Here is a 13,678-nt window from a genome sequence, read left to right as displayed (position 1 = left end):
GATTCATTATGAGCCCATCTTTCAGGTCAGCACTGTGCTTTCTTTCTTTCCTTCTCTTTCTTCGTGGCTTTTTAAGAATATCTTATAAGACCCAAGAGACAGACAGCCAGAGGCTCTGCATCAAATAACAGACATCCAAATAAACTTGAACTTAAAAAACTGAGCCCTGAGCATGTGGCCTACATGTGGCTCAACTCGCCGCACTGCCACTCTGGATCCCTGGGGGAAACAAAGAGACCAGCCTGGATGTTACAGGCGAACACAGTCATAACATCCCCGCTGTGCTGTTGACAGGAGTCTCCGGCACACTTCGGACATTGTTTTGTCACCGACTCAACAAGCGCATCCGGCTAATTGTTGCAGTTTGTAACAGGGACTGGGAAATGACACGTCCAAGCAGCATGTGGGTATTTCAGCTGTCCTTTCTATGTATGTGTGTGTGCATGTTTGTGTGTGTCTATGGTCTGATTTCAACGTCAAGAATGAGTCCAAATGCAGCTCAACTTCATAAACTTATAAACACTGTGTGGCACATAAACCCTGCCAGTAAATGTTTTTGCAGGTCTCTATTTTCCCCAGGAGAGTTAAAGAGTCACCAGCAGTTGAAATTCCACAGACGCTTAAAGTCATGCAGTACTGAACAGGTGAGTGAAAGAGCCCGCAGCAGAGTAACAGGCTTCACCCGCACTCAAATGTTGCTAAAGGTTAGCACTGTTTAGTAGGTATCTACGTCTGGGTGATGTAGTTTGTGGACGAACCTTTCTAACCAAGCTAGCTCGCCTTAGCTGACAACATACTGTATGGTCACATGTGGTTCCTAAGAAACAAGATGGTAATGATCATGATGCTCTGCTTTTTAAGTTGGGATTTTAAAAGCACACCTGCAAATTAGTGGGTGCTATCTTTCTTATACAGTCTGTGTATGTACACAAGAGCATCTTTTAAAATGTGTTAATTTTACATTATTAAATGTTAACAAAACAAAAAGATGGTTATAAAATATCTCAGTCATTAGATTACAAAAAGGAGGAATAACAAACAAACATTCAACTGCTTTGTTTAACACCAAAAGTGTAGTTTACTCAGAGCCACTACAGTCAAAATAAGAGTGACTTCCTTTGTTCTATAACGCCCTTCCATATGCATATGTTGAAAACACAGGATGGGTGGAGCTACCAACAGAAGGAAGAGCTTGGGTGAAAGTGGCTTGCAAAGTGGCTTGCACATGCACAGCAACTATAAGCAGGTTAGACAGTAGATCCTAACATAACATTTGCCAGCTGGATGCTGAGGTGGATGTCAGCTGAGCCACCAGCTGATATGGCTGGGACTGAGATCAGCTGGACTGCAGCGACTGCTGCAGAGCTTGACTTCTGCCTGGCGTGAACTAATGTTATTCTTGAGTCTATTTTTAGTCTGAGTTTTACTGCAACAGTCTACAATATAATTGCTGAAATCAAAGGCTGGATGAACTCTACTTGAACTTCATCTTCAGAGACAATGTGCTCCCAGTATGAAAACAAATGGCCCGAGTGTAATGCTGAAGAAATGACAAAACAAGCCAAAAACAACCGTTTTTTGGTTTTTAAAAGGGAGCGGAATTAAAGAACAACAGTTGTTAACAAACAAATGAATCACAATGACCCTTAACAAAGCTTTTATCTGTATTTAAAATGCTCCTACAATAACTTAAATATGATTAAACTTTGCAGTTAAAATTGGGACAGTAACAGGGACTCATTGTTCCTGGTGGGAGAGCAACAACAGACCAGGATAAGAGCTCTGAAAATAACCTCTACACAAACAGTACTTTGTGAAAGTACTGGATGGGTGGACGGCTCTTTGGGACCTGAAGCACCTCTTAACTTCCGCTGTCACCACAAGCTGTGCTTGTATACCTATATCCTCAGCTCTCTAAAAGGCTTTTTGTAAAACCCACATTGTGGGAGGAATCACATTTTTCTCACAGCTTTCAACAAAAACAGAGCATAGAAAAACGCCTATTTGCTCGAGCGGATGTTACTTATTTTTAAAGTTCATGAAGTCTGTGAGAATAAAAAAACGGCAAAGAAGGAATTTTGGGAGAACAAACAAGCCCTGTGGTAAAGTTCTGCTCCAATTCTTCATTTTTTTATTACTCTTCAAAGTATCAAGAGTTTTGCATTTCAGCCTAAAGTCAGCACCATAAATTCCTCAGATATCTTAATGTGCAATTTTTCCATTTGATTTTCACAGAGCAATGTTGGATATACACAGCTCTGTGACATTTATTGATTCAAAGCATAAACTCATGTCTGCCAAATCAACTTTAATGCTGCTGATTCAGTGTTGGCGGACAGATGTCACGATCTGCACCATGCCGCTCACCTCTAGCAGCTCTGAGACGATGGGCAGGACCTCTGGGTTGCAGATATCGATGGAATCATCCCTGTAGGTCTTCTTCTTGTAGCGGATGTTTCCCAGGTGGAGGATGGCTGACAGCAGGGAGAAAATCCTGAAAAGGAACAAAGGTACTTTTCTTTATCACATCAACAAACTCCACCTTCTTACTGAGCAGGCTTTACAGTGGATATTAGGGCATCATGAAAACGTATTTATACTTAAATACATATTGTAGGGACTGAAAAACTGAAGTAATTAATCCTATCGATTAATTTCCAAGAACTGTGGTTTACAAAACATAGGTATTAATATGAAGCCCTATAGAAATAGTTTTGGGAAATTTGGGAAAATGTATTTATTTTTTATATATTTTATTATATAATTCATATGCTTTCTTTTCAAGAGTAAGATAAGAATACACGCTTCTTTTTTTAGCTAAAGCTAAAAAATTACACTTTGCAATAATTTTTTTTAGCTAACAGTTAGTTCAGTTAGTGATTTAAATCTTAGAAAGACTGTAAAAAAGTAAACAAGAAAGCACAACATGCTCTGAGCTGCTGAGACAAGCTGAAGCACCTTGTGAGAGACTAAAAATGCTTTGTGGTGAAAACATCAAGAGGAGCAGGGGTACTGAGGGAGCGCTAGTCTGCTTTAGTGTGGTAACATTATCATAGCTAGACAATTCCCTGTTTTTTGTCCCAGTGCATAGGTTTCTTCAAAAAAATAAAATAAAATAAAAAAGTACTGAGATAAGTTTCTAAAAGCGTTCAGACTCTGACTGTTGGCTTGTAGTTCTTTAATCTTACTCAGTTTTACACAAGAACAGGTTACAAGCTAATGGTTGTAGCCATGCAGCTAATCTTACTGTTTGCGTGTTGTGGGCAGGAAGCCAACCATCTCCATAGCCAGCTGCAGCCGCTCAAAGTCGTGTTTTAGATCTTCTCCTTCCACTGTGAAGCAGTCCTGCTGGTGTCAGGTGGAAACACACAAAAACAGACGAACACATAATCACTACAAAGCACATAAATTCAACAAAAACAAGATTCTTTATATTGTATCTGTTATTAAAGTGTGTACCAGAAGCTAAAAGACAGCATGCTGTCTTTTTGTGACACTAAGCAGGGTTTCCCCACAGAACTTCTAATATAAAATGTGCCCGATTTCCTCAAATTATCAAAGAAAGTTGCAAAATAACACTGAACCCCAATAACAAGACCTCAGCTCTCCTGATGAGATTTATTTTAAGTGCTTTTTCTAAAAATGCAATTAAAATAATTGTGAATTATTGCAATTTTCTAACGTATGTGCAAAAAGTCAAAGATTAAAATATTAGATATTTGTGTCTTACTAATGTGCTCTATTTATAAACTTATTGGACACTTCATTAGGTACACCAGTTCAACTACTTGTAAAAACAGACAATAACAAAGAAGCAATTCAATAAATCAAAATGCGACAGAGACTTAATTTTTATGCAAGTGCCTTTGAACGCAGCATGACTGTTGCTGCAAAATTAAAAAAAACTGCTGCTCTATTGGGATTTTAGCACAGAATCATCTCTAGGGTTACAGAGAATGGTCAGAAAAGAAAATATCCACTGAGCAGCATTTTTTTGTGCCAAAATGTTGATGCTAGCCATAAGAGAAAAAAGGCCAGACAGAGCATCACGTCAAGCATTGAAGCAGATGAGGTTTAGCAGCAAAAGACCACCCCTAGGAAATAGAAAATAATGGCAGCAGCCAGTTTAACCCTCAGCCTCCTAGTAAATGCACCTATGGTATAAATTTGAAACTCCTGCGTCACTTCATTCTCAAGTTATCAGATTCATAAGATTTTCAGAAAACGTAACCTCTGACCCCTGAACTTGAGGCCGAGGTTACTCAGATTTGAACTCGTCCGAGATTTTCAGTAGTAGTCCTATGTCTCTTCATTCTGGAGTTCTCACATTCGCAAACTTGGGTGTCTATCTCGCCCGGCCTCCTGCCTGCCCGCCCAGCAGGGTGACGACAATATCCCATCAGCCTTTTATAGCCTCCCTCAAGTTGAATCTTGCGTCTTTAGATTCATAAGTCAAGTCTAACATGAGTTTATGTGACACATGGCAGTTAATTATGAGAAAAGCACATTCACTGGGTTGGACCACAATGTAGAAACTGAACTTTAAACTGTTTTATAATCATGGTCATCAGACTCAGCTAAGCAACTAACAGCAATTATTTATAGAAACTGCACATTCCTTTGTGTAATGAATGTAAAAGAAAATACAGTTTACAGGGTTTATTTCAGCTGTTGAAGGGGGAAACCCTGCGAAGTGAACACAAGTACATTCCTGTGTAATCATGAGCCATCGCACAGTGTTTGAAAGTGTTTTAACAATTAATGAGTAAAGCAAAGGAATGAGCAGCGCGAGGATGTGTACGTATACAATCATAGCGTGTGTGTTTGTCTCTTCGAGCCCTCCAGTTAGTCGGCGTGTCTCTGCTCCAACAGCGAGCCTCTGTCAGGCACATAATTAGCACATACCACAGTGACCGGCCGGCGAGAGAAGACACAGGAACCCATAATCCACACTCTGGATCTGCCTCTTGTACCCTTTACCATTCAACGCTCATCTGCTTCTCCATTGTTTTCCTTTGGCTTCGAACTTGTCAGGAACTGCAGAGCCAACAATCAGCACATTTCTACAGTGAGCTTCTCCAATTGCAACAAAGGGGTTTTGAGGCTTCTCGAGCTACATCGAGACTCAGGAAAAGCCAGTTTTCAAATTGCCGGGTATGTTTTAAATCGGCGCCAAACAGCACAATGTGATACGTTGAAGGAAGTTGAGAAAATAAAGAGATCAATTTTGGCAATTGCAATGGAATACTTGGGTTGAAAACCAAAACCTTAGCTCGTGGTGCTCAGACAAAAGTCGAGAAAAGAACAAGGGATTGTTGAGTGCAGTAAAGTGATGATTAAGAAACAATCTGTTCTTACTTATTTTAAACAAAGAGTCTATTTTCACTTCAGAGCTTGAAATTGTAATTTCAGGCCAGTTGCAACAGTTCTGGTGCATTAAATCAAGCCGGGAACCCTGCTGACTGTGCACATGAAGCTTTTTAACAGATCGCTCGAGGATTCTGTTAAAACTGAACGTGCGTCCAGTCAAGGCTTTCCTGTTATTTACCATGACTTTAGTCAAGATTTATTCCATGGACCAGCCGTGCAAAAAACATCAGCATGCCAACCCATCTCTAGACATTCCACACAGCCAAAAACCAGAGATACCCAAACAAGCGCAAAATGCAAACCAGCAGCCACCGAGACCCAGAACCAAACACCAGACTGCACACATCAAATGCAAACATCCAGAAAATGTTTGGTCTTTAGGATCTTTAGTTAAATACTCAGATTTTTCATTCACATTCATTGTTTAAGTGGTATTTTAAGCCCCAGACGCTGCATCTGGAATCTGTACACACTTGTCACTGCTCAAAGTGCGTCTCTATTTACTGCAGCACACATTGACCAGTGGTAGAGGTCAGAGGCCAAACAGGCCCAGAGGGTTGGTCAGGTCATCAGGCAGCTGTCAAAAGCTGCCACTCTTTCTGTGTGTGTGTGTGTGTGTGTGTGTGTGTGTGTGTGTGTGTGTGTGTGTGTGTGTGTGTGTGTGTGTGTGTGTAGACACTGACATCATCTCCTTGGGTGGTGGGGTCTCTCATGAGGTCATTCAATGACCTCTGGGAGAGACAGTGTGTCAGCAAACAGTGAGATGGGAGGATTGTACGAGAAAGTAATAACAGAAAGGAGCCATTTACTAAAGCAAAGCTTCCAAGTAATGGATCATAATGAAAAAGACAGTCAGCTTCTCTAAGTATTTGGACTTTGGCACATTTGTGTAACATTACCTCTGTATACCACCACATTCTTTTCTTGGTTTCATTACCATGCAAAGAATTCTGCGATCATGCACTTTAGTCCTTTGTGGGCTTTCAGCACTTTTGGTACTGCTGAGCTGGCCGGTGCAGTCACTCTTCGTAAAGTTTGTTATGTTTTTCTGGGGGGGGGTTTCTGTTTTTTTCCTGGCTAATGACGGCCTTCCTCATGCCATCACTGGCATTTAAAGGTCCAATGAACAGCTACCTAACGCTAGATTAACACTTGGAATTAACTACAGATCGTTTATCTGCTTCATGAAATAAAGAGGGAACAGGCCATGAAACCGCTTTTCAGTCAATTTTCCCTTTGCAATTTCTGCCTCTGAAAATGGGGGACTATGAATGAAAATGGCTGTAATTCCTAAACAGTTACTACAAACCTTTGGTTAAACCCTTGAGTTAAGTCCAAACTTCAATCACATGTTGATGGTTTGATCTAAAATTGGTGATGGTGTACAGAGGTTAGGGCCTAACAGTATGCCTTTTTGCTTCCCTTGCAAAAAATATAATAAAAGAAAGAAATCTAATTAAAAACAGTCTATTAAATCTAAGATTAAAAAAGCTACACTTAAGTGAAACCAATTTCATGGAAGATTGCTAACTGGTCCGGTTCAGCAACAACGTCATAGTTTCACGCCTGGCTTCTTGGATCCTTGTAGGATCTCGTGTTTGCACCAATTTCTTGAAAATCCAATGGCCTCAGAAGCGTAGCACAGTAATTAACGTGGCTTCATAACATTTACTGTAAATGGTGCAAATGATGCAGAGATACAGCATGAATCAAATGAAGAGAGGAACACAAATCGTATCTTAAAAACCTCAACAGAAATTTCTCAAACCACTCCTGCAGCAAAAGCCACATGTTCAGCATGACTTAAATGATTCTTCTTATAAGCAGTTGTTAAGTATGCTACCTCAGCCAAGGAGCTTATGTTTCTGGTGTTTGAGCTCATGGTTGACAAAAAAGCCTAAAAACTAAAGTACGATTCGTAGTGTGGTGTGTATTGCCAACATGCACAAAGTACAGTAAGACTTAAAATATGTCACGTTTTACCTCTGAACTAACCTTCAAGGTCAACAGTTTGATCTGAAGTTCAAAGTAATAATAATATTACCTAGAGCTATATTTACAACAATGTTTCTTACTGCCATTGTTTGTACTGACAACATACAGGCATGCAGGTAATAATATATGGGGATTGTAAATATCACGTTATTTTATCATGACTTTGTTATGGGCGTGCAGTAACAGATTATAGCCGTTTAAAGACAAAAACAAGTTGAGTATAAATGTGTGCTATCGCTGTACTTTATGTTGTTAAATGCCTCCAAGCAAGATATGAAGTAAAGGATATTCTGCAGGTGTGGTATGAGAAAAGTCCATTAGCTTGTAAAATTAATAGGGATTCACAACGCCAATGAGAGCTTTTTAGAGAATACTCAAAATATTTGTTTTCATTCATAACAAAAAGAAATGTTTCAGAGCTAAGAAACAAAGAGTTGAAAAAGCCAAAGTCAAGAGTGAAATACAGTAAGTCCACAGGTCGTATTTATACTGACCAACTCTCATGTCAAGTGTTTGCTCGCCAGCAAAGTCTAAGTAACATAATCTCCCATTAGCAGATACAGGGGCCTTTAAACAAACACAACAAATCCCACTGACCAAACATTACTCACTTCAGGTGGAGGCTGGCAAGACAGCGGGCAGGCTCAGAGACCAATGAAACGGCAAAAACACACACAAACACACATAAAACGGACCACACAGCTAGAGGGAAGTTTCAGGATGTGAAGCTAATTGACCACTGCTCAAGCTGACTAATAGACTTAGGAGTATTTTACCAATTGTTCAGGTTAGCGCTTGCCCTATCTTTAATGTTACCGCGAAGCATGAAATTATGTTAAATTTACATCCTAGTCAACATACTTGAAGGCCCTCACCACAAATGCTTGTTTAACATTGATGGAAAGTGTCGCTGCTGCAAGTCTGCTTCTCGTTTTGAACATGGTTACTAGTATCATTTGGATCAGCGACACTTTTGAGTGCTTGAAGGTTCTTCTTACTCCTTTCCCTCCTTACTGTGGTAAGCAATCGATGCTATCAATATCAGCAGTTTTTGTGGCTCTGTGATAACAAACCAAAACTGCAAAACTTCTGTCATACTCACATTAAGATCCTGAACCTTCCCTTTAAAGATGGTAGTGTTGAATTTGTCACCTATTCCCCAAAAGCAAAGCACGCAAAAGCCAAAGGACAAGTTTAAAGGGATGCCTTATTGTCCGAATACTGTTAATAAGCATGTCGTCACCCGTCATTTTATTTTTTTTAAACGAGAGAAAGAGATTCATTTACTTTGAAAAACAGGCAAAAACCTTGAGTTACTGGACAAAGTACAAAGAGCAAACGTCTTGAGACGGAACAGCCAAATACAGTCAAAAGATTACACTAAGGAATCCCTTTAAACATTTTAGAGCACAACCGGCGGAGGTCAGCCCAGGTCGCCTCCATCTTTTTCACTGAAAGCGGGCGGGTGTGGAAAGCCAAGAAAGAACAAGACTAAGACTGGCACCAAAAACCCAGTGTACCACGACACACCCATGGACACAGACGTACACAAACAGCTTGTCATCCACACGATACTGACCAGCTCACTCTCATAGTAATTGTCCCAGTAGAGTTTGTGCGATTTCTTTGTCATCTGGAAGTAAGGCAGAGCGGGTTAAGAAGGCTTGAGTTACACATACGTACAGTATGAAAATGCAATCTTTAAAAAGACTGAGGAAGCAATGACGCATACTGTTAAGACGTGAGGGGAGAAAAAGAATCTCACGAAAACAGACACACATCCACAGAGTCACGAAAATGAAACCCCGATGACCTCATCAGGGTTTGGCATTGGAAAAAAAACACACCATCTGTGGTGCAAAAAGTAGTTAGATATTTTATGTAAGTAAAAGTAGTGGCAAATATTAATTAATTACAATTTTGAAAGCGTTTCCTATCTAAATTAAAACTACTACAATACTATCATAGCACAACTGGATAAATGCTGTTGATTCCTTAATGTTATAGTTGTGTTTGTAATCATTTTGCTTTTTTTAAAATTCAGACTGGTTAAGTTAGTGATTTATTTATCCTAAGTTATCCTAAACATTAACTTTAAGCTTAAATCTGTATCACACTGCAACACCTTCTAATGTGTAAATCACAATCAGTAAAGGAATTAGTAACTAAAGCTATAAGCAGAAATTAATCCAGTGTGCAAGTGTCAAAAACACCCTTCCTAACATTGGGACAGTGTATCCGTTATGATGTTATGATGGTATCCCATACCATCATAACATTGTCATTTGCAGTGATCATCGTGGATGGACAAACTACGCTGTGATGTCTTAGCCTTGACATCACAACATGGCAGAAAAAGGGGAAAAATGCCTGTTTATATAAAACTCTCTTCTAAAACAAAAAGTAAACAAGTGTTTTCTTTAATAATTAGCAGTGTAGCAAATATATTACTGAGTAAGGTTTGCTATAAGCTAAATTTACTCGTGTTAGCATCAGCTAACTTCTTGGCTAATGCCAACTAATTGTTCAGATAAAGTGATTGGTCAGTTGCAATGCTGATCCTGGACCAGCATTGTTATGATGATATAGGAACAATACCAACACAGGGATATCGGATAGACCACTGGAACTCAATAGTTTAGATTTTGTGAAGTCTTAAAGTTATGAAATGTTGCTGCTTTGACTGACACGTGCTAAGACATACAGAACAGACGTAGCCACCACGATGTAACTCAGTGGTAAATGAAGTCTAGTTAGGAAGCCTTGAGCTGAGGAACAAGACTCACCAAAAAAGACTGGCTAGCAGCAGATTGTTAGCTGATGACAATATCCTGGATCGCTTTCCGTTCTGATTCAATGACCATAAAATTTACCAGTTAAATCCACAAAATTAACTTTGTGTTCTGCTCAATACGACCTGGAAGTAGCAATTCTGCACACTAAAGGTTTCCTCGTAGGCGTCTTATAAGGAAACCAGTGGTGTTGTTGCAAGCAGAGGAGACATCCCTTTCTGGCCACTGAAAGAACTGATGTTTAAGGCACTTTCACACTGGCTTCAGTCAGCAGATCTACACTCTCAAAATCACAGTAAGTTAAGTGCACTGCACAGTAAAGAGGGGGCACAGCTTTGAAGTATTTGAGCAAATGTACTTCAGTCAAATCCACCGAGAAACACAGAGTAACACAAAGAGCTAAGTACGCACAATCGCTCTGCTCTTCTGTGACATCGGCGTGTGCGTAAGTGCGCACCACTACACGACTGCCGGCAGCCTCTGCGTGAGTCCTCGTCAGCGCCAGACTGAGTCGTGAGTTTTGCAGTTGCCATGGAAACAGAGCTGCAAAGTAAGCTGGCAGCTAACAAGAGGGGGTTGTTGTTGCTGTTGTTGTTGGGGAGATTAAAGAGAACGGGGGAGAAAAATTTTATTTTTTGGGCAGATGAGGAGAGAGAATCTTTTTTTCATCTTTCCAGTGTGCTACCTTCATGGCATGAGGGAATATGAATCCTCACACATCAGCTGCCAAAACACACAGATGTACTGCAAAAGATACACACGGGGGGGGGGGGCTTTTGGCATGTGACCAGGCATGTATGCACACTCGGCCGCACATACATGTGAGAAAAAGAGTTGAATTTCTGGCAGTCAAAGATATGTATGTGTCCCAGTTGAGTTAAGTGAGTAAATAAGATCCAGCAGAGATTTTTCAGCTTTACTAATCAATAATAACTTAACCCGGTTTTCATTTGGGATGAATATTTGCTTTTTTTTATGAATCATTTACATAAAATTAGCATTTTTTTGCCCTACATCTTTTAAAAAAAGGCTTTGATGTGCATCGGTTAACATGCTATCAGTTTAAAATCTTTGTAGACTCAAGCTTTCCATCCCTGCTATAATGATTGTGTCTTCATTTGTAACTCATTATCTCATCTGGAAATTGTTTATATCTGAATTTTTGTTGTTTTAAATTAGAGGTCCGGATATATCTGATTATATCTGATAATAAATACATCCTGACAAAGTCTACAGACATATTTCTGTCTATAGTGCTATAGTACTGCATTAGGCTACGGTAAATTAGGATTTGTGGATAATCCTGCCTTAAGTGAGGAAGGTTACTTGATGTTCATGTTAGATATTTATATTTCATAGTTGTATCATTTTGATGGGCTGTTTATGTGTAATTAAAAAAAAAAAGTCTTTTAATTTTTTCCCAAAATGCCATCAGTTATATTATTATTTTAATATAAGATCACACATTTTACTGATCACACTACATACTATTTACTACATGTAAACTGAATATAGCAGGCAATGAGATATTCTAAAACCAGTGTTGGTTTCCATTGGCAATGATGTGCATTAAACCACAAGCACGTGCTCACTCCATCCTTATTCGTGCCTCACTGATGACTGTCTAAGTTGGACATATATGATTGGTTGTTTTACGTAAGCTGTTTAAAATGTTCACTGTAACCTGTTTGGTGATGAACCAAATTGAGGCCTTTATCCAAAGCTTATCAGTCAAATTAATAAAGCTGTTTCTTCACATTTCAAGTGCTGCTGGAGCTTTAATCGATTCATATTTTAACAGACAGAAACTGGATTTGAATGACTTGCCAGATAATAAAATATAATAGAATAACGTGAAGCTTTTCTAGAAAGCAGCACCCACTTTGCTATTTGTATCTATGTTTGGGCGTGTGTGTTTTTGTGTGCGGACCTGGTTGAGGTAGTGATATTCCTCAGGTTTGAGCAGGTGGAAGGCCTTCCTCTCCTCTTCACTGGCTCCAGCCAACAGGTAGTAAAACACATGGTAGTTCCTACAGAAACACACAGAAACACATTAGAGCACTGATGTCAAACTTCTTTATATTTTTCGTAGGTCACATCCAACTCACTTTGATCTTAAGTGGGCCAGACTGGAGAAAATCCCATTTCTGTCAGTGTAAAGAAGTTTAACTGTACGTTTAATCCCTTGGATACCTCAGTATGAGAAAAAGAAGTGATTTTTCAACTGTATATGTCAGTTTTTGTACATGATAAAGAATTGCTGCTGATATAAATGTGCTTAAACTGTAAGAAATATATGTGTAAAATTACAGAAAAAGCCTGACTGTCCTGTAGTTTTAAAACAGCACGATTTTGTTAATTATTATTTAACTGTGGACACGTTGTACAAAAATAGAAATGTCTGTAGTAAATACTGAAAAGAAGCAAGAATTTTTCTTTGTTTTAAGTGTTTATCTATTACTTGATTACAGTCTAAAATTTATGCCCCCCTTTATATTTTCCAAACGCATCCAGTGGGCCGGATTGGAGTTCTTGCCAGGCCGATTCCGAGCCCTGGGCCTTATGTTTGATACTCCTGAGTTAGACGGTGAAGAAGGAAAAAAAAGAAAAAGATTTATTTTTCTTGTATTAATTTCTTTTAAATTTCCTCAGAGGTGAACTAAGGACAGCAGCTTTCATATCTCCCCGCTGTGCCGAAACGGCCCCTGAGGAGGAGACTCCTTTCGCGTTATCTGCGGAACATTTCTTAAAACAAACCTGCAACATGTAACAGATAAGTCACCCCTCTGACCCGGCGGTCTCACTTTTCAAGACAAACAAAGCGGCAGTGTGGCGTGTGGGCTCAAGGTAACGAGTTGTGATTAACCGTGACAAAGGCTGGGGCTTTGGCCAGTGCGCTGAGAGGTAATTCTATTACAGCTGGAAACGAGTTTCCCTTCTCTGCAGAGGGACACTTACTGTTTGATGGAGTGGTGGAAACTTATAAAACCCACGGAGGATATTAAAGACTCCCAACCTGTAAGCTCACGTTTTCTATCATCGCACCTCTCAAATAAAAGATGCTATTACATAATCTCTACATCCGATTCCAAAGTATTGCGATATTTTACTCTGAGCTTCATGAACTGCATATATACAGGTTTGGTAAATAATACATGGACTTGGCAGTAATGAGTTATCCAGATGAATCCAGATAAAGTTGCTTAATGAATCCAGCTGTTACAGGGCAAAGGTTACTCGTCATTTGCCCTGAACGCAACCGTAAACACAAAAGAAACAAATGCACTCAACCCCAAATTATTCTTTCTGACCTTCCACAAAGAACTGTTTTACAACCTTTTTTTTGCCACAGAGTTTTTCTTCACACTAACCGCTGACCAGAATACAGTATCAAGTAGCAAACCTCGTGATCGACTGCTTTCAGTCTTTTTTGGGCTTTTATTTTTGTAAGACCAGAAAAGCAGAGTTCATGTAGGTAAGGTACCATGGCTTTGCCCAGAAAACTTATGTAATCCATCAGG

The 13,678-nt window shown here is 39.5% G+C and overlaps 1 protein-coding gene across 1 annotated transcript in view; it reads right to left on the bottom strand.

Annotated features, from left to right (window-relative positions):
• LOC146628255 (unconventional myosin-IXAb-like) overlaps positions 1 to 13,678 on the bottom strand; it is a 160,287-nt gene that overhangs the window by 61,393 nt on the left and 85,216 nt on the right. Inside the window, exons 5-8 of the mRNA XM_085359437.1 lie at positions 12,088 to 12,187; positions 8,945 to 8,998; positions 3,248 to 3,348; positions 2,368 to 2,494 (exon numbers count right to left, since the gene is read on the bottom strand). Of these exons, the coding sequence (XP_085215563.1) occupies positions 2,368 to 2,494; positions 3,248 to 3,348; positions 8,945 to 8,998; positions 12,088 to 12,187 (382 nt within the window). The remainder of the gene's footprint in view (positions 1 to 2,367; positions 2,495 to 3,247; positions 3,349 to 8,944; positions 8,999 to 12,087; positions 12,188 to 13,678) is intronic.

This window comes from Diplotaxodon limnothrissa, linkage group LG7, assembly GCF_057381915.1.
Source record: "Diplotaxodon limnothrissa isolate DT_005_m linkage group LG7, D_limnothrissa_male_GT1.1, whole genome shotgun sequence".
NCBI lineage: Eukaryota > Metazoa > Chordata > Actinopteri > Cichliformes > Cichlidae > Diplotaxodon > Diplotaxodon limnothrissa.
This window is presented reverse-complemented; position numbering and strand designations above follow the sequence as displayed.